At 37.4% G+C, this 23,924-nt stretch overlaps 2 protein-coding genes across 3 annotated transcripts in view; one reads left to right on the forward strand and one right to left on the reverse strand.

Annotated features, from left to right (window-relative positions):
* The window catches only part of HEPACAM2 (HEPACAM family member 2), a 42,308-nt gene extending 33,954 nt beyond the window's left edge, over positions 1–8,354 (reverse strand). For both annotated transcript variants that reach the window (XM_015535105.2, XM_015535106.2), the window contains exons 1-2: positions 8,192–8,354; positions 633–986 (exon numbers count right to left, since the gene is read on the reverse strand). In XM_015535105.2, the coding sequence (XP_015390591.1) occupies positions 633–986; positions 8,192–8,270 (433 nt within the window). In that variant the 5' untranslated portion in view covers positions 8,271–8,354. The remainder of the gene's footprint in view (positions 1–632; positions 987–8,191) is intronic.
* A 6,226-nt stretch (positions 8,355–14,580) lies between these two features.
* Positions 14,581–23,924, forward strand: part of VPS50 (VPS50 subunit of EARP/GARPII complex) — a 132,828-nt gene continuing 123,484 nt past the window's right edge. The window contains exons 1-2 of the mRNA XM_007076702.3: positions 14,581–14,788; positions 21,789–21,857. Coding sequence (XP_007076764.1) covers positions 14,756–14,788; positions 21,789–21,857 — 102 coding nt within the window. The 5' untranslated portion in view covers positions 14,581–14,755. The remainder of the gene's footprint in view (positions 14,789–21,788; positions 21,858–23,924) is intronic.

Genomic DNA, 23,924 nt, shown 5'->3' on the forward strand with positions numbered 1-23,924 from the left:
GATAGAATGGAGTTAGTACTTACTAAAATGGAGGGCATTTTAAATACTAACCTGTTAAATAATCAGGTTTAAGGGGAGACATCAGAAGCTGTGATTTGGACACCGTATATTTGAGGTATGCTACTTATATACCTCATTAAGGAAAATAAATGTGTGAAATTTAGCTGATTCTACATTCCCTCAGAGGATTATTTCCAGCAATTTCTATTGTTCCTTAAGTATGGTCCTTGAGCAAGTCTCATCCTCCCGCAAACTGTGTGCCAAAATAGAATGTTCATGTGACAAAGAGGACTCTTCCTAGAGCGTGTTCTGATACTGAGAAAATAAAATTTCCTCCATATTATTATATCAGTGACTTTATCCTTGATAGTTTCCAGGCAAACAAATAATAAGTTCTACTCATTGCTTGATTACCTTTAGTTGGGCACTGTGTATATATTTCACGTGTGTATACCTTACATGTGCCTCATGAGATAGATAATGTAATTTGTACCTGAAACACTGAGGCCTTGGGGGTTAATTAATTGCCCAAAGTTACAGAGCCAGGACCTAAAGCCCACATGGTCTAATCTCCTGAGCTGTTACTAACTGCCATGCTACCCAGCTGCCCACATCACTGATAGTGGACTCACCATCAACGGTGACTTGTATCTTCTGACTGGCTGAGAGAGTTCCATTTCCCTGAATGTTGACCTTCACGATGTAATTGCCTTCATCAGTGAACTGCAGTGGGTTGATAAGCAGAGATGCATTGGGTGGCATCATGGTGAACTTGTGTTGGTATTCCAAGTCGGGAACCACAGACTCATTCACAGAGCCCAGTAAATATTTGGGCATTGTGTGGGGTCTCTCAAACAGCCATATGATCTGGATGTCTGATGCCGGAGTGTGGAATCCATAGTGCACGGGGAGGTAGAGGGCCTGACCCCTGATGCCATGAACGGTGCGTGATGGCACTGTCACTTTCAGCCCCAAGCAAGCGCCTGCTGTGAAGGAAAGGAAAGTTGTAGTGATCCTGAGCCACATTTCACAATCTAAGGGGCAATACAGAGAAAACCTGATTAGGTGATAATGCTTACAAAGGAGAGAGGCTTCCAGGTACTGACCGTTCTAGTACCTGTTACCTGGAGAGGTAAATATTTGTCTCTGAAACCTTCTGCAATTTTAAAAACCCCACCCAAAGACTATGTTGATTGAGTGGCTTCTTTAAAGGCAAGATGAAAAGGAAAAGCAGAAGTTATTATCTTTGACTGAGAAAAGGAGAACTGGGAAAGATTATTAGTTCTAAAGTCCAATGACACCTCTAGAATTATGAAACTGTGTTTGATTCATATTATATCATAATGAAACTATGTGATTCAAGAAACATTGAGGGGCTACTTCCTCCTCAGAATCTCCCTCCAAAGTCTTCTGAAATGGCTTCTAGTCTATTATTGGAAGTTTTAGCCTTTAGCCAAAGCCTTGTCACATGGAAATATCCCAAGAAGAGTGGCATGAAGCCATTACCAGTTATGATCAATAATTCTTGCCCAGAAACAGGAACCTGGTGTGTGTTTGAGGAACAGCAAGAGGCAGGAGCAGAGGGAACAGAGTGGAGGAGGAGTGTGGTAGGACCTGAGGTCAGCAAGGTGGTTGGGGCCAGATCAGGCGGTGTCTCATGGTCACAGCAAGCACTTTGGCACTTTTTCTGAGTGAGATGGGGATTAAACTAGAGTTTTGTGAGCAGACAGGGATATGATATTTCTCCTTTTTCTTGACTTCCTCCTTCTCCTCTTCCTGCTCCTCCCTCTTCCTCCTTCTCCATCTCCTCCTTCTCCTTCTTCTAGATATACTCTAGCAGCTGTGAGAAAAGACTGAGATAGGGGCAAGAGCAGGAGCAGGGAGACCATTTAGGAGGTGACTGCAATAAAGTAGGCAAGAGATATTTGTACTGTAGACCAGTATGGTAGTAAAAGGTATTGTGAGAAAGGCTGGTAATGCTAACAGGATTTGATGGCACATTGGGGTGAAATACAAGAAACAAAGAAGAGTCAAGAATGAGTCCAAGGTTGTTGATATGATCAACTGGAAGAATGGATGTCATTTGTTAATGGGCAACTAATAAATTAACCATGGGGAAGACTGAGGAGAATAGACTTTTGGTGGGGGGGCGCAAATTGGGAGTCAATTTTGGATATGTTCATTTTAGAAGCCCATTTGACATCCAAGAGGCAATACTGAAAGGATATACTGGGCATGAAAGCTTGATTAATGTGGGTTTAAGAGAGAATGAGGGCCTGGAGGACTTGGGGGGATGGAGTTCTTCTGCTAATGCGAGGCCCTGGCTCCTAGCATCCTGCCTGCCTGAGTTGTTTGGGCCCATGCACTCACTGCTATATCTGCAGGTTTCTTCCTATTTTCTGGCACCTGGAAATTTCCACACCTTTACCTTGAACCATGATATACATTTTTAAATGTTATGTAGCACTTCTGTGTGTTTGCAATTGAGAAGAGACTCCTTAGTTCAGACTACCATGTTGCTAGAATCCTAATTAAAAGCTCTTTGCTTCAACATCCTCATTTTATTTTTTAAATATATATTTTTTTATTTTAGAGAGAGAGAGAGGGAGAACAGGGGAGAGGGGCAGAGGGAGAGAGAGAGAATCTCAAGTAGGCTTCATGCTCAGCAGAGAGCCCAGGGAAGGGCTTGATCCCAGTACCCTGGATTAAGACCTGAGCCAAAATCAAAAGTTGGACACTTAACTGACTGAGCCACCCAGGCACCCCACAACATCCTCATTTTTTCTTAAATGTTTATTTTTGAGGGAGAGAGAGAGAAAAAGAGAGAGAGAGAGAGAGCGAACAGGGGAGGGGCAGAGAGAGAGGATGGTACAGAATACAAAGCAGGCTCCAGGCTCTGAGCTGTCAGCACAGAGCCCAAGGCAGGACCTGATCTTGTGAACCATGAGATCATGACCCAAGCTGAAGTCGGACGCTTGACCCACTGAGCCATCCAGGCACACCCTTTCTTTCTTTTCAACATCCTCTTTTTAAAAGGGAGTAGTATACTACCAACATCATATGAACATTTGAAATAGTGGGGGAGAGAATGGGTGGAATTGAAATGTGAAATATTTTGAACAGTGAGGGGAAAAAAGAATGGAAACTGCAGACAGTGAGTATAGACAATATTTCTGGGGAGTTTTGCTGTGAAGGGGAGCAGAAAAGTGTTCTGTTCCTTCTTCTGTTTCTTTGAATGGGTGCTGAACACTATGTCTGTAGCTACTGGAATGATCCACTACAAAGAGAAAACTCGATGAAGCCAAATATAGATGAGTAAAGGTGGAATAAAATCTTAGGTGAGGAAAGATAAAAATTTGGGCACAAATAGATCTTACAACTTCAATTTTCTCGTATAAAAATAGTTCTTTTCTTTTCTTGCTTTCCTTTTTCACCCCTACTTGAGAGATGGCCTTTAAGCTTTCTCTAAGTTGTGTTATAAAAAGGCCACCAGTATTAGGAAGGGAAAGGTAGAAAGGTCTGTTTGTGCAATGATTTCTTTGGAGAAATGGAAAGATGTAGGCCTGTTACTATAAGGAATCAAGTTTTACCAACAGTAAACCTCTCCTTTTGCTTCCCAGGATAGAGGTGAGTGCAAAGGTTTCCATCATTTTGGTCTTTGGCTAGCTGTTGGTAGAGAGTGAGACCGGGGTCCAGCAGGAAAGTTAGAGAACTCAGCAGAAAACATAAAGAGGAGGATTACAGAATGTTAGGGGGGAGAAGGAACTCCTAGGTGCTCACCAGAAACTGACTGTATGGACTGAGACTTAGGTGACTATCTGGGCAAAAGAATTATGTGTCCTATAGTCTCCTTGGTTTCTGTATTTGTGATGGACTTTGTAATTTTTTTTTTTTTTTCTCCTGAGAATGGGCTGTGCCTGCACATTCATTTTAGTGATTTGGTTTGTAACAAAGGAGTTACAAAGGTATAGGATTTGCTTCTGTTTTCTTTTCTGGCAAGTGCAAGAATGTTTAATTTGTAGTTGTTCCTCATCTGAATCATTAGAAAAAGAAGGAACTGGTGCTAGGAATTCTAAAGAGGAAATAAAGTGGATTGCAGAAAAGGAGTGGTGGTTTCTGCAAGGAAATCATAAGAGAGAGAAAAAAGAAGAGAAAGTGAATCTAGGACTTAAACCTCATAATGATTGTGGTATGTGAAGCAGGGGTCAACAGAAGAGAGTGAGGTTCTTCAAGTCACAGATTCAGAAAGACATTGGGCATTTGGATGAGGGACCAGTAAAGGAAAAGATTCTTCTTAGCATCTGTGTTATCTGCACAAAACAACATGCATCTACATGCTTTTCATTGAAAGTGGGGATAAGAAGCTCTGGACACATTCCTGGTAAGCAAGAAATAAAAATTTTTTGTATTTGACACTTTGTATTTGACTACCTTACACTTGAAGGTGAAGGGCCCATATTTAATTAAAAGGGCCCAAAGAAATTTGAAGTATTGAGTCTCAGGTTTTAGTCTGCTTATTAAGTCACAAACCCTGGATATCTTTTAATAAGGCAGAAACTCTGTGTTTTTTGCCAAGGAACCATGGGGGATGGTGGGAATCCACGTCATTGTCTTGAGAATGCCCTGGAAAAAGCTGTGTGGCTGCTGACTTACAACTCAGGAATTGCCTTTGACAGTGAGCTCTAGGTTTAGATGGCATTCTTGTTTGGGGAAGTCAGCAGTCCTTGTGTAGGTTTTTTTTTTTTTTTTTTCCTTTTGTATTTTGGAAAAGGGAAGAACTGTTTTTCATCTACCTTTTTTTTTTTTTTTTTTTTGGTAGTTGTAGTTGTAGTTGTAGTTTAAAGAGTAACTGAGATTGTAATAGTCTGAAAATGCTTGGGAGGCACTTTACAAATATGGAGTGCTAGCATGACTGGAATAGAAATGTTGGTGACTTTTGTACCTTGAATCAGAATGTTGAATAGTAAGTACAAAAAAGACTGATTGGAGAGTCTATGACTGGAGTTGTGGAAAGCAAATGTTATTTAATAAAAGATTAAATACAATACAAATGTTGCAGCCCAGGAATAATAAAACTACTTTAGAAGAAAATAACATTTTATACAGCATTTATAATAATTGTTTAAGGAGGGTTAACTAGTTTTTTGAGCTATTTTGAAAACTGTGTCATGTAATAATGCCTTAAATAATATATTGCTATCAATACCTCTGAATGTATTCAATGTTTATAATATCAAATGATATGAAACCATATCATTTAAATTTTTTTCAAATATGTGTGATTTTTCAAATATACATATGACAGTGAGAGATAGCACAGCTATTATAATAGCTTTTTCCTTAGACTGTCTACACCATTTTTATCAGATAAATTATAGGTAGCACATTATAAGAATATCAGCAAAGAGTGTAATTCACTTCATACAGTAACTTATCTCAGCTACTAAAATCTTTTCATTTTGCAGGAAAGAACCTATTGATATGATGTAATCCTTACATGTAGTAAACTTTAGTGAGTAAACAGATAATTGGATAATTCCTCTACACCTTCAGAACACACACTTTTTGCCATTGCTGTGTGTCACACTACAGATGTGATGAATCTGTGCTGCCAAAACAGTAGTTTATTAGCTTAAAAAAATTAGCTTCATTTTGAAAATTTCTCAAGCTCTCTTTTCTAGTTTTATGAGAAAACCTAAAGAATTAAAACTACTGATTTTAGAAAGTTAACCTCTGTATGAACAAATAAACTTTAAGAAAATAAATGTAAAAAAATTGATGAAATTTTAATTTCCTTTGATATTCCAAATAATTGGACTTAAATAAAAATTAAATTTTATTATTAGAGTCACTAACACCTACTTCCTAAATATAAAAAAGGAAAACTCTTAGACTTTTTGCATATAAGGCATTATACTAACTTGGAGAAACATTAATAATCCGAGGTACAATATTATAGCAATAATTTCACTTTTATGGACTCCCTTAAGCTGTATAACAACAGCACTATAAAAGACTGATCCAGTGGTAAGGAACACTTGAAGTCATATTGTGAAATTTATCTATATTCCAGCAACAAATATTCTGTAGACTAGTTGCACTGTATTGGATATAAACATCAGACTTCAAAAAGTGACCTCTAGCTGTACCTCAAAATAGTTGGCATTTACTTCCCCTTTATCATGTATAATATTAGCAAGCATAACACAACTATTGTTGACTGAAAATAAACTCCTGTATCTTTAGAGAAAATAGAAATTATGGAGTTGTACTTTGAATAGACTTTACAAACTACATTTTGGGCTTCAAATTAAAAAAAAAATTTAATATTTATTTATTTTTGAGAGACAGAGAGAGAGCATGAGCAGGGGAGGGATAGAGAGAGAGGGAGATAAATCTGAATCAGGCTCCAGGCTCTCAGCTGTCAGCACAGAGCCCGAAGTGAGTCTTGAACCCACGAACCACAAGATCATGACCTGAGGCAAAGTTGGAAGCTTAACTGACTGAGCCACCCAAGCACCCCTTGGGCTCAAATTTTTAAGATTTTTTTCAAAAAGAAAAAACAATCAGGGGGGCACCTGGGTGGCTCAGCCAGTTAAGTGTTTGACTCTTGATTTTGGCTCAGGTCATCAACTCACTATTGGTGAATCCCACATCAGGCTCTATGCTGACAGTGTGGAGACTGCTTGGGATTCTCTCTCTCTCCCGTCCTACTCCCCTCACGCACTCTCTGTCTCTCAAAATCAATAAATAAACTTAAAAAAAAAGAAAAAACAATCAGATATCCAATATTCTAAAAGCAAAAAGATTTCCACATTACATATGGTCTTTACAACACACTATCAATGGAGAAAAGTGAATTTACATATGAATAACTTAAGGGATAACCGCTTTAACTACTTATGAACATGCTATTTCTCTAAAGTACATTTTAATTTTATTTTAGTCAAAATCTTCAAATAAATTGTCTATAAGTTCTTCTTAAAGCCAATTACAAAAATATCACTTAATGAAATGACAGCATTCCTATTGTTATACAGTTAAAAATAAGTGGGGGCACTGACACATAGGATACTTTCAGAACCCAGAAAAATGCACAAAGGCAAGAAGTCTGTTATGATAATTGTTTATTTTTTCTAAGAATTTCAAAAACTAAAAACTACATAGGCTTGAGTTTGACAACATAAACACTGGGACAATCACAACTATGGGAAATTCAAACACTTCTTAGAAAAATTTACAACTGAACATTTCAAATATGTGGGATATATACAACATTAGGTATAAATTTGAATAATAATCACATTTATAGTGAAAACTATAACAAAAGATACCAGTGAAAGCAAGGCTTGAAACTACTGAAAAAGGCTAACACTTAAATTATTTAGCTAATCTGTTCTTATAATTTAAAGAATAAAGTATTTTTTAAGTCCCTATCTATTGACTATAGATAAAACAAGAAATGAACTTGACTTTTAAACCTGATAAGTAGGAAGAATGAAAAACAGAACACCTAGTGAAAAAAATTGACATAAAATAGTAGGAATGTTGAAGGAAGACTCAAACTCTAAGACTAAAGAGGAGAATGAGGGGAAAACAGTAAAGTCAAGAAAAAAAAATAGGACTAGCCATTGGGCAAAGAGAAAGGCTAAAGGTATTTGGAGAAATTATACTTAACACATTTTTCCCTATTGTGTATAAAATATTTTTTGTAACTTTGAAAACACACCTTTTCTGCATTTTGTGATAGGTAACTCAAATGAAGTAGAGCTGACAGTTTACTACAATATCTTTAATTAAAATCATTTTCATAAACTGTTTCAAGTTGCACTAAAATCAGTCACAAATTTATGGCCTATGTGAATACTTGCCAAAATAGAATGCATTAAAGACTATTAAATCTATATGTAAACTGTAAAAAGAAGAAATTCATTCAGTTTTTAGGTCTTTAATGAATGCTGTTGACAATAAATGTTGTTCTAAGAAAACCACAATCATCTACTTATTGAGCCTCATTTCTCCTAAAATGTTCTGCTTCTTTTCTGGAACAAAGTGTGTTATTGTTTAAAAGGTTCTGAGCTGTTTTTCAATTATCTGAGTGAATCTGCAGCTTAAAGCAAATATTTACCTTATGCCCACAATTAAAGAAAACCCAAACAACAGCTGAAACACAATTCATGCAGTGCCTTACCTAAGAGAAGGAGGTATATTTTGCACTGAAAGATCCCAACCGTGCTGCTGAAGGACTCCATGAAAGCATCCTGTCCCATGCATACAGTGCCCTGTTCCTGGTGGCAACTTGGTTCATGGACCAGCAGCTGGTGGTTTATTTGCTAGGGAAATTAGCAGTGAGGTAACAGACCCTATCCTGTCTCTTGCTTCTGTGATTTGAATACAGAATGAATGTGTATACAAAGGACACAGGGAGTGGGAACACCTGTTATGTGCTCTGCAAGAATACCGGCTTATGACTTTAGAACAGCTTTTTAGCGATTATCAGACTATCAGTAATTGTCAGTGTATTTCACGAATTATTCTTAGTTATTAATAATCACATGAAGGAGAACATCCTTTTGGGTGACTTTACTGAAAAATAGTATGCTTTCATAATGAGAGAATATTGTGAAATTTCCTGAAAAATGTAAGTTGGTTTCCTATCAGGCAAAAACTATGCCATAATTTTGAAATTAAAATTCTTTTTCTATGAAAATTGAAGTATTTCATATATCTGCTAAATAGTTATAAATCAAGTCACTAAGTAACATGTAAAAATTATACTAAAGAATTAAAACAGAGCACTGAATATCTTTAAAACTGATTTTTTCTATGTAATATTTTCTATTACAAATGTCTGGCATGGTTTTATTCAATCTATGGATTCATGTTATTTTTAAAAGCAAACCGCAGGTGTGTTTCCAAGTGACAGTGAATCATGGACCATGCATAATTATAATGAAAACAGATAATATCTGAAGCTACATTTTCACAGCTGAAGCATAGAGGAAGTAAACCAATGGCCCAGAGAAGCTCTTATAGTCTCTGCTGTGGTGTCAGGGCTATAGCTTTTCAGCCTGGCTTCTTCATTGCCATGGGAGCAAGCAGCCTTAGCACTTCCTCTTAATTTGCTAAGTTATAAGTTAACTCCCATTTAATTTCATTTATTGCAAGAAGGCTCTAGTCCAAGACTTCCACTACATAAAGTATGTAACAAAAGCATGTAACATAAAGCATATAACAAAGTATGTGAGAAAATCTGCACCAAATCCAGCAAAATTTCCTAGCGTAAATCATTTTTAACCATAAAGGCTCACTTGAAGGAGTTAAATGATAAGAGGAAAGAGATTCCCAAGCGTAATTAAGGGTTAAAAAAAAAAAAAAGGAATGATAGTTATTTTGGAATCCAAGTTTTGAAACACTTTTTGCATTAAGGCTCCCAACACTTCCAGAAATGCTTCTATAGGCAAAGAGAGAGAGAGAGTAAGTGACTTTTGGAAAACCTGAGGCCTCTCCAGAGGTCTTTTTATGATCTCTCCATGATTCGGAAAAACAGCCAGAGCTTCCTCCCAGGTAATTACTATAGCACAGTTTTCTCTGTGGTGCCTCTAAATCTTGGACATGTATCTACTGCAGCACTTATCTCACTAATCTCAATTAATTTTATTGCATGTTTATTTTTGCTCTGGGCAACTCCAATACAGAAACCAGTCGAATTTGTTATGGATCCTTAGCACCTACCTGGTGCCTAACTAGTATTTTTATTAAGTTGTTCCCTGAGAAATAAACGCCAAATGCTCGTTGGCCCATGTCTTCTGATTCTCAGCTGATGTTAAGAAGTGCATATAATTTTAATATTGGTTTGTACAAAATATAATTCAGAAATATAGATATCACATAGATTTCCCTCATATCTTTTAAGTCAATATTAATCTCTAATTGTCTTTTTAAAATAAGCTCTTTCCAGTGTTTTTCGAACCCAGTGCTGGCACATAAGGAAACCTTTTGGGCCCTAGGCAAAATGAGAGAAATGAAGACAATGTAGTGATGTTTTTTCTTAATGTTAGGTTTACTCAATATAAAGGGCTGATTTTTATTCTGAGATTTTTTGTTTCTTTTGCATGATATTTTAAAATGTCCTTTATTTTATGAAATAGGTGATAACAGACACTATATAAACAAATGCCAAAATGAATCATAGTTATGATCTTTTCATGTCATGGCACACACGGAAAAACGGCAACACCTGTATCTAACGCCTGGGGAAAGTGCTACGTGGCATATGCAATGCAAGGCGCCCTCTAGTGCCGGGTGGTGGGCATAAACTCTTACGGGTCCCAGTCATTTCTAAATACAGGATGTTTGCACAGGAAGTCGTACAAGGTAATGATAAAATAGAACTTCAACTGTTGTCAATTTTTACATGGTTGCTGAAAATGGTTTAAAGTGCTTTATTATTATATAAGAAATTTCCCACCATCAATATCTCACATTTGACTTGTAACCCACAGAGGGGTTCTGCTGTACTATACTTTTCAGTGGCCTATTTATTGATCTTAGTTATAATTACATTTAAAGTGAAAAGTCTGATTAATCAATCTATATCCATGGTGATTAAACTTCAAGCAATGAGAGGCACCTGGGTGGCTCAGTCAGTTGAGTGTCCAATTCTTAATTTCAGCTCAGGTCATGATCCCAGGGACATGGGATTGAGAACCATGTCAGGCTCTGATCTAAGCATGACTGCTTAAGATTCTCTCTCTCTGACTCTCCCCTGTCTCTAAAGTAAAAAAAATAAAATAAAATTTCAAGCAATGAAAGGAGTCACTGTGTTGGGGGGAGATTTTAGGGAAGGGCTTTTTTGCAGCTTTTCACGTCACACTATTTATCCTCTAGTTTAAATTGTAAATAAGATTGGTCTTGTTTCATAAGGCAAGCAGTCTGCTACATGCATTTCAAACCCCTGCATTCATTATTTATTAGTAGCATATGAATATTTTGGAATGGTAAGAAGAATTGGAAAAGTGGTAAAATGCCAATGCCAAGGTCAATGTAGAATAGTGGGGACTAAGAACTGGTGAAAGAAAGCACTGTCTTATGTTGTAATTAGATTTCAATTTACAGGTTATTGGAAAGACCTGGCTTCTAGAGGAGGCCATCGCAATCGCCTCTGGCTGTGCTGGTGTTCACTCCTGTACAGTTCTGTCTCCCAGAAGCCTAGGTCTCCTCATGTGGCTGCTAAACGACTATGTAGCAGTCTTCCTTCCTGGGCTCTTCTCCAGGTCACTGCTTTACTTTCAGTAAGTGTTTTTGTTTTTGTTTTTGTTTTTGCTACTCCTTGCTCCGAAAGTGCAGTTACTTCATCCTGGAGAGGCCACAACTTTGTGCTGCTTTCATGTTTATAGGATGATTTGAAATGTATCTTCCTAATCAAACCAGCTTTTATTTAAGTTTCCAAAGGCTCCTTTTGTTTGGGCCACCAGAAATATGCCCTTATCCTACTTTCCTGCTAATGCTGCTGCCTTGTCCAGATCAACTTAAACTCTTTGCTCTGATGTTCCAAAAATGGGGCTGTCACTCCTTTACCAAGGGCCTACCATCCAGGAAGCCTTTCTTAAGACTTATTGGCAGGCCATCCAAACTTTCCACTAGTTTACTCTGGCCTACCACTAACGTCCTTCAGGGAAATATGAAAGTCCTAAATAAGCCTTACATTCATTTTTGAAAAATGGAAATGAGATAACATGCTTCACCTTTTAAAAAGTGTCCTTTAGGGCTCTAGGTTTTTTTTGTTTAGTTTAGGGAATTAAAAATGCATCACGTATGGCTCAATTATTTTCTATCATGTTAGGGTACGCTGAATTAGAAAATATAGTTTATTTAGACAATAGCACTGATTTACTTTACATGTTTTCAACATTATAGTTACAGCCTTTAAACTTTTAGAAGACTGGATTGTTCATTTCTTTTTAGTTTATAAGAAATAAACTAAAACTTAAGAGTATTAGAGTAAAACAAAGTTTTAATGCTTTCTTGACTTTTCAGGGTCACGGAGATACAGAAAACTCTCATTTCCCCGATTTGGCTGATAGAAAAAGACAAATACATGGAATAAAAAAGTTTTTTGCTTTGTCACTTGTAACTTCGTGTATTGACTATATAAAGGGAAAATTCTGGGTTTGGATATGGGTTCTAGTTCTGACTCAAGCTCTAATTTTAAAATGTGTGACCTTGAAACCTGAGATGGAAAAATTTTCTCATTTCTAAAGAATGGATTTGAAATTCTAGAGCTGGCTGCCTATAAGAATCACTGAGGATCTTAAACAAAGAACCTAAAAGAAAACATTAGCAATGGCAGACTCTGCCAGTGAATTTGAACGGTCAGGTTTGAGAACTACTGGTCTTGGATCAGCTATAATATATGCTTTTCAACTAGACTGTAAACTCTTTGAGGACTGAGACTGTATATTACTAAAGTGCTTAGTGTAGTGTCGCCTAGTGCCTAACAATCAAAAATTGAATTGGGTTTCATTTTACATGCCAACATAGTCAGCAGTTTCTGTTTCTTTTGGTTCTTTCAGAGACTTTTAAATATTGAAGATTTTCATACAGTAAGAACTGCCTGGCAATAAAGACCAGAGCAGGTAAAGAATAAACTAAACTAGGGTTGCCCAAAAGTACCTGGAATTTTTTACGGGGTACAAATAACAGAGAAGCATATAGGGAAACATAATTTCAAAAAGAACTGTTAAGCACGACAGAAGTATGCACAGCGTGGTTCTTTTGGAGCAGAGAACTTGGAAGAATTGTGACTAGAATACTTCATAATTGTAAGGTGTTTTACAATGTATAAATTGCATTCACCTACATCATCTCATTTATGCTTACGAAAACCCTAGGTCAAATATTACAACCTCATTGGTAAAAATGAGACAAAGACAAAAGACAAGACACTGAAGTCAAATAATAATTTCAGAACTGGAAATAACCTCTGTAAGTTCCTCTAAACTTCAGTCATTTGCAAACTACTTTTATTATTTTTGCCATATCTTAGTACCACCCATGCTATTTTTTTTACCGAATTTTTTCATTAGTTTGGCACACTTCAACACTTTTTCAGTTGTCCTAAGAAATACTTTTGAAATCATGGGTTTCTGATAAACATTAATTAAAAGTAAATTTAAAAAGAATTATTGCTACCACCCTTCAGGACTCACTCTGCAACACCATACATGAAATTCTTACTTAAAGCAACATCTTGGGGACGTCTGGGTGACTCAGTTTGTTAAGTGGCCCACTTTGGTTCTGGTCATGATCTTGCGGTTTATGGGTTTGAGCCCCGTGTCGGGCTCTGAGCTAACAGTGCAGAGCCTGCTTGGGATTCTCTCTCCCTCCGTCTCTGTCTGCTCCCCCCTGCCTCGTGCTTTCTCTCTCTCTCTCAAAATAAATACATAAACTTAAAACAACCCAACATCTGCATAATCAGTCCTTCAGTTTCTGCTTGCATGTCTGCAGTAATCTCAGACAAGTTACTTAGTTTCTCCATACCTTAGTTTCTTCATCTTTAAAATGGGGATAATTGAAAAAAAAAATAATAAAATGGGGATAATTGTACCAACCCCATAGGATGCTTATGTGGATAAATGAGATAATATATGTAAAGCTATTAGCAGAGTTCTTGACATGTAGTAAGCGCTCAATAATTGTTACCTGTTGTTAGTGCTGGGTCGCTTTTTTCCCCCCCTGGTGTTCTCATAACTAGAACTTTTTTTTTTTTTTTTTTTTTTTTTTTTTTTTTTTTTTTTTTTTTAAGTAATCTCTACACCCAACATGGGACTTGAACTCACAATCCCAAGATCAAGAGTCACATGTTCCACCAACTGAGCCAGCCAGGTGCCCCTGGAAAGTTCTTCCTTAAATTAAACCCGAAAGACTCTTCTACCTTCCTCAATTTAACTGAATTGCTAAAAGTTGAAATGAGAAGTTTAAAGTGACATGTGTACTTATTATTGTTGCATTTTCCATCTTGACTTGCCTTAGATTAGGAAGGTAGTGAAATAAATAGGTAGGGGTTAAATCTTTGGGTTTTATAGTTTTTTTTTTTTTTGCAGTGGATGCCAAGACTGAGGAAGAACAGCCCTAACCCTGAACAGCTGCCTATTGGACAACCTGGACCACACCTTTCTTCAGGCCAAGCCCAGAGCCAGCTAGAGAGTCCCAGGTTCTCAGGTCACTTCTGGGAGACTGCCTTCCCTTAAGTTCCTGTCACGTCAATCTCAGGTCCTCCCACTCCGCCCGTCTCTACTAGGTGGGGTTTCCTCCATTATACTCTTAGGGGAATCACGTCAGTCTGGTTTATATACTGTCTTCTCAATGCTTGTTCCTGTCGTTCAATGCCTGGTCACCTACGAGTTAGCTTTTCGTTTTATCAATGGAGTTACCAAGGGCAAGGAATTCTGTAAAGACAGGCGGTCGCCGTGGTCACTCAGAGCAGCAAGATTTGCAGGCTTAACCGAAGCGTCCACTGTTTTGCTTGCTGGGAAATGTAGTACCTGGGCTGTCCTCTCCTCTTCATTGCGGGTGTCGGTGGTAGCCGGAAGACTACAATTCCCAGCATGCTCAGGGAAAGAGAGAGGATGACCAGGGTCGGCAGCTCCACGTGACTACTCACTATGGCTTCCCTGTGTACCGGCCAGCTGTCTGGTGTTTGGGCGTGATTTGTCAGTTCTTTGCCACAGAATACCCCTTTCACGATTTCGACATGCAAAAAATCAAATCTCTTATGACCCGACAGGTAAGTCGCAGAGGCTGAAGCAAAGGCCTCCTTCGTTTCTGCTGGTAGAGAAGTCTAGATGGTCTGTCTCTGGACCGGGACGGGCGGACACCTAAGGTATGGCTGGTGGCAGGTGTCAGGGGTACTGGAAAGTCGGGGCACACCCTGGAAAACTAATCTGAGCCACCCTGATCGGAGCTCTGCTCAGGCGGGTAGCGGCGTCCCAGAAACATTCCTTTAGATAAGGTCAATGAGGGAGTTTCAATGAAGGCTATCTTGGTTTCCCTTCCTCTCCCTTTTGCCGTCGTTCCAGTGACAGTCCCAGCTGCCTGCAGGACTCCCTTTATCCAGGCTGACTGTCGTCTCTGAGCAGGTGGCCTGGGTAGGCGGGTGAGGTCTGTGCAATAGAGATGACCTGGAAAGAGTGAAAAAAAGTGGATGAGTTGAAGACAGAATTGGTAGCTTGGTGACTTTGGGCAAGTTCCCAAACCTTATAGCCTAAATTTCCAGAGGCTAAAATGAAAATAATTATTTTTGTTAATCTTATCTTACAATTCTGAGAGTCACCAATAAGTTAATGCGTGAGAAATTATACTTAAAAAATCATTGTTATGGCAAAATAATGGTCTTTTATTTTTTGCCACAATGATAATTCATGAATAGAAAACTTTGCTTTTTATTCCATCTCATAAATGTTATGGACTTCCTAGTCATGTCTCAGCTTTCTTCAAGCAAGAAATTATGACTTTAGATATCTTTATTTATTCAACTCTAATATTTCACCGTAATTGACCATACTTTATTACTTTTATATGAGAGAAGTTAATTCAGGGTTGTAAATTAGAGATTTTGAGAACTTTGGAGAATATGAAGGATAGTCATTTAGTGAAAGTTTCATTTGTGAGTTAGGTTTGTTGTTTATTAGAAAACAGATTCCAAATTAAATTCTTATTTGAGAATTCAGAATTTGAGAGATACCTGAATAGGTTACAAATGGTAGATATCTTGTGAAGAATACATGAGTCCTACGTGATTATTTTACTCCTCTTAAATTGTATTGTTAATGTCACAAAAATAAAATTAAAAAGTTCTGTGAATAATAAAAGATTTAAGTAAGTGGCGATCCCTCACATTTGTTGAGTACTGGTATTATGGTTCATACCACTTGTTACTCAGGGATGTTTGCATCTTGCTCCATCCAGTAGTAGCTCTGTGACCTTGAAGAAGTCACCTTTTTTGAGCATTTGTTTCCACATCTTTAAAATAGGGATGATAACACGTATCTCATGGTGTCAGATTGATGGTGATGTTCATATGATATGATGAAGCTAAAGAGATCAAGGAGTTAACACAGCATCTGGGTCTTACGAAGGAAGTGCTTGATCACAGAGTTCATCTCAGTGGCTGCACTGATGCTGAGAAAGCAGGAAAACTGGAAGCAGGCTGTTGCAGTAACAATAGTAGATGATTTCAGGCTGACTTTTGGTATCTGTTTGCTTTTTTTTTAGTATCTCTTTAATTTTTACACCAATATACATTATATCACTACTACTCCTAAACTGCTTCTAGAATGCTGAATTTGGACTTTTGTACATCAGCTAAATTTGGTCTTCTGTCATGTTGCTTGCCATATAGTTCAGTGTAGTCATCACTGTATAGCAACATTGGTTGTTTTATTGGTTTTTAACCTTATTTTGTAATACTGGAGGGAGAGAAAAAACACAAGTCCAGATACCCGTGATATGTTTAGATCTCCTAAATGTAGTGAATTGTTGTGTAAATGGTGACTCTTCAGCCTCAATCAGTTGCTTATTGGACTTGAGCAGCTCAAATCAGTGCTTAGGATAGAAAAACCCTAAAGAACACATATAAAATAACTGGAACATACTGTGTAAAAAGTGAAGTAAAGTTAGAAGTTTTACACAGATTTTAAAAGTCATCCTAATTATATTTATTTATGGCTTGACTTCCACATATTTAATCGTTACGAATACACATTTCATAAATCTTTAAGATGTGAAAATAGAGTGCTGCCTGGAGTTACATTGGGAGATTTTTATTTAGTAACATTTATTATTGGGTTAAATGTAGTAGTATTACAATACATATACACAAAGATGTTTCTTTTTTGTGAGGCTAAAGAATATACAAATAATATTGTTAATGTGGAGAGATGAAAGGTCTATGAAACTTACGGGTTTTTTTTGGCATTTCAGCTTTGCAAGGATCTTGCTTTGGAAGAGAGTGGGAGGGTGGGCTTTGTTAGCTCTGTTTATTTATATGAGGTCTGTTGTACAGCTTTCTCTATTATGCTGGCCTCTGTTTTTTCAATTCATTCAACAAATGTTTACAGAGCACTATGTGCCAGGCACTATTCTAAGTTTGGGGGTGTGCAGCAGTGAACAAATCAGACAAGTGCTCAGGCAGACATAGGGATTAATGCTTTGGAAGAATAGGGGATAGGGAGGTCTGGAAGTTGTTGGCAATTTGCGGTTGTTGATAATTTTAGATAGGGTGGCTGTGGAAGGCCTCACTGAGAAGGTGACATTTGAGTAAAAACCTGAAGGAAGTGAGGAAGCAAACCATGTGGATATTTGGGAAGGAGCATTCCGGGTGGAAGGAAGAGCAAATGTGGAGGCCTTGAGGCAGGACCATAGCTGAGGAACAGAGGCCAGCGTGGGTGGAGTAAAGTGAGGAGAAAATAGTAGAAAATGAGGTTGGGATGAGAGCCGAAAGCAGGAAGCCGGATCACACAGGACCTCATCGTGACCTCATCTCCTACTACTTTTTTCCTTACTAATAGCAAAGCCATGCTTCCATTTTGATTGAAATAGCAAGCAGAAGAGTGATGCCATTTTACATATGTGGACTTCACAAAGACATTTTTGGCCTCTTTTATTTACTTATTTATTTTTTTAATGTTTATTTATTTATTTTGAGAGAGAGTGAGGGAGGTGCAGAGACAGGGAGAGAGAGACAATCCTAAGCAGGCTCCTCACTGCCAGCAAAGACTGGCCTCTTTTTAAAGAATAGGTTGAAGAGGGAAAAAGAGCAAAAAAAGGGAGAACAATGAGGATGCTATTGCGGTATCTGAATGAGAGAGGATGTGGGCCTTATACAGAGTCCTCGTGGTGGAAGGATTGAGAAGAGTCTGGATCTGTGGGTATATTGTAAATTTAGAGTTGACAGGACTTCTTGACAGATCAGATTTGGGCTGTGAGAGAAGGAGAAGCATTAAGGTTGATTCCAGATGGTTTGGCCCCCTCAATTAGAATTGCCATTTAACGAAATGGGTAAGGCTGAGGAAGGAACAGATTCAGGGAAGGCAGAAAGTTTTTAGACTTGCTTTTTAAAAGCCTCTTTTAGATATTTAAGTGGCAAGATTAAAAATAGGCACTTGGCTAAGAGTCTGAATTTCTGAGGAGAAGCACAGGATATAGATAAAAATTTGGGACTTAAAAACATATATAAGGTATATAAAGTGGCTAAGATCACCCATGGATTGAGTGTGGATATAAAACAGTCCATGGTTGGAGCTTTTGAGATTTCAATGCTGGAAGGTTAGGGTGGATCTAGCAAGGCAGACTGAGAAGGAGCAGCTGGTGAGGTAAGACCGCAGCATCTCAAAGACCACCTGTCCCCTATCAGACACTGAATAAATATTTGTTGGATAAATGTTGGATAAAGACAACAACCAAGTAGTGTGGGTCCTGGAAACCACGTAAAGAATTTAAAAGAGAAAGGAGTGATCACCTGTGCTAAATGCTGCAGCAGATGGGTGGCAGAAGGTGAGAATGAGCTTTGGATCAAGCAGCATGGAGGTCATTGGTGACCTGACAATAGCACTTCTCATGAAGTGGTGGGGAGGAAAGCTGGATTAGGTGGGTTAGAGAGAAATTGAGGACTGAGTATAGCCACTATGTTGAATTTTGCTGAAGAGAGAGAGGCAGAAATTACCTCACATGCTCCTTTTGATCATTGGGACATTTAGTTGCTGGTCTCATAAATGGAAATAGAAGATTCATTTAGGCATAATAGAAGTAGTCTGAAGTGTTAAAATGTGCTTTGGGCAAAGAAAAGTGCAGAGGCAGGTATTTAAAAAAATTTTTTTTTATTTATATATTTTTTAATTTACATCCAAATTAGTTAGCATATAGCACAACAATGATTTCAGGAGTAGATTCTTTAATGCCCCTTACCCATTTAGCCCACCCCCTCCACCACGCATCCATTAACCCTCTGTATGTTCTCCACATTGAAGAGTCTCTTCTGTTTTGTCCGTCTCCCTGTTTTTATATTATTTTTGCTTCCCTTCCCTTATGTTCATCTGTTCTGTGTCTTAAAGTCCTCATATGAGTTAAGTCATATGATATTTGTCTTTCTCCGGCTAATTTCACTTAGCATGACACCCTCCATTTCCATCCACATAGTTGCAAATGGCAAGATTTCATTCTTTTTGATTGCCGAGTAATACTCCATTGTATATATATACCACATCTTCTTTATCCATTCATCCATCGATGGACATTTGGGCTCTTTCCATTTGGCTATTGTTGAAAGTGCTGCTATAAAAATGGGGGTGCATGTGCCCTTTTGAAATAGCATCCCTGTATCCCTTGGATAAATACCTAGTAGTTCAATTGCTGGGTTGTAGGGTAGTTCTATTTTTAATTTTTTGAGGAACCTCCATACTGTTTTCCAGAGTGGCTGCACCAGTTTGCATTCCTACAAGCAGTGCAAAAGAGATCAGAGGCAGGTATTATTTATGCTGAGCTTTGTATAAATTTAAACTGAGGAAATTTTCAAAACAAATACTAAATATAAAAGAAAATCAAATAATGGTTAATGATTACAGTGAGTTTCAATTTCGTAAAAGCTGAGTACTAGAGTTATAACCATGAATTCCTGCTTTAGAGAAGTAAAGATAAAAATGATTTCTTTTTTGTCAATAGAAATTTATAAACTTGCTAATAAACTTGCTAATCTTAAAATACACATGAGTGTCAGATGTTGTGCTCTGAGACATTTATGTGAAAAATACAGGTGAGTGTCAGATGTGCTCTGAGACACTTACGTAATTCCTCATTTCTGTTTTGATAAAAGAGAAGCATTTCTCTGTGATCACAGTAATATTCAGAATAATGGTTAGCACTTAAAGAATGCTTGCCATATACCAGACACTGTTTTTGGCCTCCCACATACATTATCTCCTTTACTCCTTACCACTGGCCTCTGCATTATTGTCACCATAATTAGAATATAAAGACAGGCAAGGTAGGTAAGTTGTTCAAGACCACAGAGCCCATTCCCTGAATCACTGAGCTCCCGTGCTTCCCAACATGTAATAGGGTTTCCAATTTTTACGACTTTTATTTTGTACATTTGTTAGAAAGTTGCCATGTAGTATTAGCAGATTACTATATGTGGTGACTAATCTGGAGGTAAGGCCCTTTCCTAGATATTAGTATCACTTTACATTTAAGGCATTGGTTTCTTTACTGAGTAGCTCTGGGGAAAGAGAAAATTACATGTGATATATTCCTCCAAGAATTTCTGTTGGATTGATTACACAAATCTGTACTTTTAAAAATATTTATTTAAAAGGCATGACAGTTATATTTTTAAAATATATTTTAGGGGTGCTCATGCTTTTGAATCAAATTATGAAGTTTTACACTTGTGCGTTTATGTATATATATGTGCATGTATGTGTGTATGTGTGTGTGAGAGAGGGAGAGGGGTAGAAAGAGAGAATATGAGAGAGAATGAAAGTGAGAGAAACCTGGGTGTGGAGTCTTCTGGGAGTAATGGAATACTTGGGAGTGGGGCAAAGCACCTGCTGTCATAAAAAATTGTAGTCATGACTGGCCATGTTATAATAGGGAAGATAGAATACATGGCTCTATAGTTTAAAAATAAGCAAGTTCTGCTCTAACTCTCAAATAGTCAACCTAAGTAAACCATATATTTTGGCTACTAAGGACATCAAAGGACCAATATAAGGTACCTAAAGGACAAAACTCACCTCAAATTTATGCATCAGCTAATTTTGCTCACAGTTTTTTCAAATGTTTATTTATTTTTGAGAGAGAGAGACAGAGTGCAAGCAGGGCAGGGGCAGAGAAGGAGACAGAAATTGAAGCAGGCTGCAGGCTCTGAGCTGTCAGCCTGGAGCCCCATCCAGAACCCCCACAACTCTGAGATAGTGACCTGAGCTGAAGTCGGACACTTAACCAACTGAGCCACCCAGGTGCCCCTCACAGACTAATATTTACAGGGATTTTAGTTATCTGCTTTGAATAGCCTATGTTTAAAAAGAGGCTTTCAAAGAAAAGTTAGATTGCTAACTTGTTTCTGTCTTTCACTTTCCCTGGTACAAATGAGACTTTCAGAGTCCCTCAGTAGATTGTGAATATAGAAATTACCAGGTACTAGGGAGCTAAAGAACAGTAGAAAGCAGCAAGATAGGAGATTTGTTATACAGTACAAATTGGGTGCATTGGTGAGAAATAATCAGGTAGAATCAAGGGATTACTTACGTATTAATTAAGCAATTAGCATTATTTAAAAGTCTTTGATTAGCTCAATTGGTTGGTGTATTATATCAGAGAATCATAATACTTGTTCCTTTTTATCAGGTGAATTTGGTAATGATTAATAGATAAGTCCTTTTATAGAATGCTTTTTGTCACCCAATTTTCTTTTCTTTTCGTTGTTTTTAAACTATGGTTAAATTAGACTTCAGCCATTAGTTATGAAGATGTCATATCATATTTTTGTATTAAACTTCCAAAAGTACATCTTTACTTGATTTAATAATACTATTATTAAATACTATTTAATATCATATTAATACATATTAAGTATATTAAGTGACAGCTGTTTTTAGAACATACGTTCTATATATTTTAAAGCAGGAAAATTTCTGTTTTTAATGGTGATTTCTATTTTAGTAAATATGTTCTATCATTTTATAGTTCTGCAGCAGAATTAAAATTCTTTTTATTATTATTTTTTTAAGGGTCTGAAAAGCCCTCCGGAGAACCTTAGTGATCTTGGTGCCATTGAGAGTCTCCGGGTCCCTGGAAAGGTATTGATCTATATGTGTGAGCGTGACTTTTCACTTCCTTAAAAAATAATATTGCCTTTGGATAATAATTGATTCACAGAAGCCTTTCCTTCCCACAGGAAGATGGTAGTTATGATAAAACTAGGTAAATTTTTATAGTATAGTGGGCTTGGGGCTTGTTTTTGCTTTCATTACTCACTGGGATGCAGTATGATTCATTATAGTGAAACAGAAAAATGCAAAATTGATAAATTTAGAATTTATTATTGTATCAAATTCTTAGCCTGAAACCAGTTTTAAATGTATATATGGAACTTATTGATTTATATGCTGTAATTTGGAGAAATAAAATGAAATAATTTACTTTTTATGCTGTAACATTTTGAGCCAAATATATTTTTGTTATGGAACAGACATTTTTGAGTAAGTAGCTAAAGCATAGTTTATAATAAATTATAAACATCTTAGATTTTAATCTCCTGATTCATGTGAACTTATGTTTACATATTTTAATAGGTGTTACTTGAAAGCTAGTTGGCTTTCCCTCAGGAGAATTATTAACCATTGTTAAAAAAAACAAAAAACAAAAAACAACCGTGCTGTTCCTCACTCTGGGATATTGCCATTTGAAGCTGCCTTGGTGAATAGCGGCTCCATCACAGATCAAAGCATTGTCTTCTGAATGTCTGCTCTTGTGATTTTCAATTTGAAGATGATATTTCAAAATACTATTTGTTTCCTGTGTCTGGCATCTTAATACATAGGGCTTGTTTCTCTTGGTCAGCAATCATAAGTCCTCTCATGACGCCTCAGTGTCAGCTGCTCAGGAGAGTGATTTCCCATCCCTGTGAGGAGCCTTATCCCCTAATGTGAATTTTGTATTTACAGCTTAGGCTTTATTTGGGAGCAGTCCCAAACATATTCTCCAAATATGATAATATTCCAGCCAGCCCTTTTGCATGAAATGACTTTGACAAAAACCTTAAAGAGGCATTTTGAATAGTTTTATATAATGTTATAAAAGATTATTGCATGTGATGAAATTGGGAACTAAGCAATAACCATAAATCCTAATTGACAATTCTTTTTATTTCTTTGACTCTAGAAAAAAAGATTATCATGCATTATAAACATGCCTTAAATTGGATTGCGTTAGATGTTGTATTGCGTAAGAACTTTGTTGTTTTTAAACCTTGTGTGAACTTTGTTGTCTTTTTTTTTTTTAATGTTTATTTATTATTTTGAGAGAGAGAGACAGAGCACAAGCCAGGGAGGGGCAGAGAGAGAGGGAGACACAGAATCGGAAGCAGGCTTCAGGCTCTGAGCTGTCAGCACAGAGCACAATGCTGGGCTTGAACCCACAAACTGTGAGATCACGACCTGAGCCCACGTCGGCCATTAAACCGACTAAGCTACCCAGGCACCCCTGTTGTCTTTTACACTGTGCACCTTGATGTTTTTCCAGTACTTGTAGGTAGTGAATTTATAATGATCTCATTACCCAGTCTCCTCACTGACCTCCCCACCTGCAGCCCCATCAGTGGCTTGTGGTGTGTAATTTGAGATGACTGCTTCTGGGTGGAGAGGCTAGTCTGGGATCATATGATCAGGGTATGTATATGATTCAGGTGATGATTAAGCTTGGGGCATTGGTCTGATTGACACTCACTAAGAAGCTAAGTTAAATTATAAAATAATTAATAGTAAAATTAGTATCATGGCATTGGGCTTAAATGTAGCCTTACTCAAGAAAGCTCATAAGTCCTTGTGCTTGTTCTGTTCTCTCTGTGCATTCTCTGGAAACATCACAAGTGCTGCAGGGTGAGCTGACTGCTGCCTTCTCCTCTGCATATTTTTGAGACTTTAAGAGTTGCTGGATCAGGAGAGTAGTGAAACTCCAGTCAGTACACCAAGTTTGAGATGGGTGAAGTTCCTACTCAGGACTGAAATTAAGAGTTAAGAAGACTTGTGTTCAGAAATGCCCTTATACAGTGTAGTTTGGTATAACTTTAATGCTGAGTATATGTTTCATAATTTAGATGTTATTTGAGCACCTGCATGGCTCAGTTGGTTAAGTGTCTGACTTCA

The sequence above is a fragment of the Panthera tigris genome, chromosome A2, assembly GCF_018350195.1.
Source record: "Panthera tigris isolate Pti1 chromosome A2, P.tigris_Pti1_mat1.1, whole genome shotgun sequence".
Taxonomy (NCBI): Eukaryota; Metazoa; Chordata; class Mammalia; order Carnivora; family Felidae; genus Panthera; species Panthera tigris.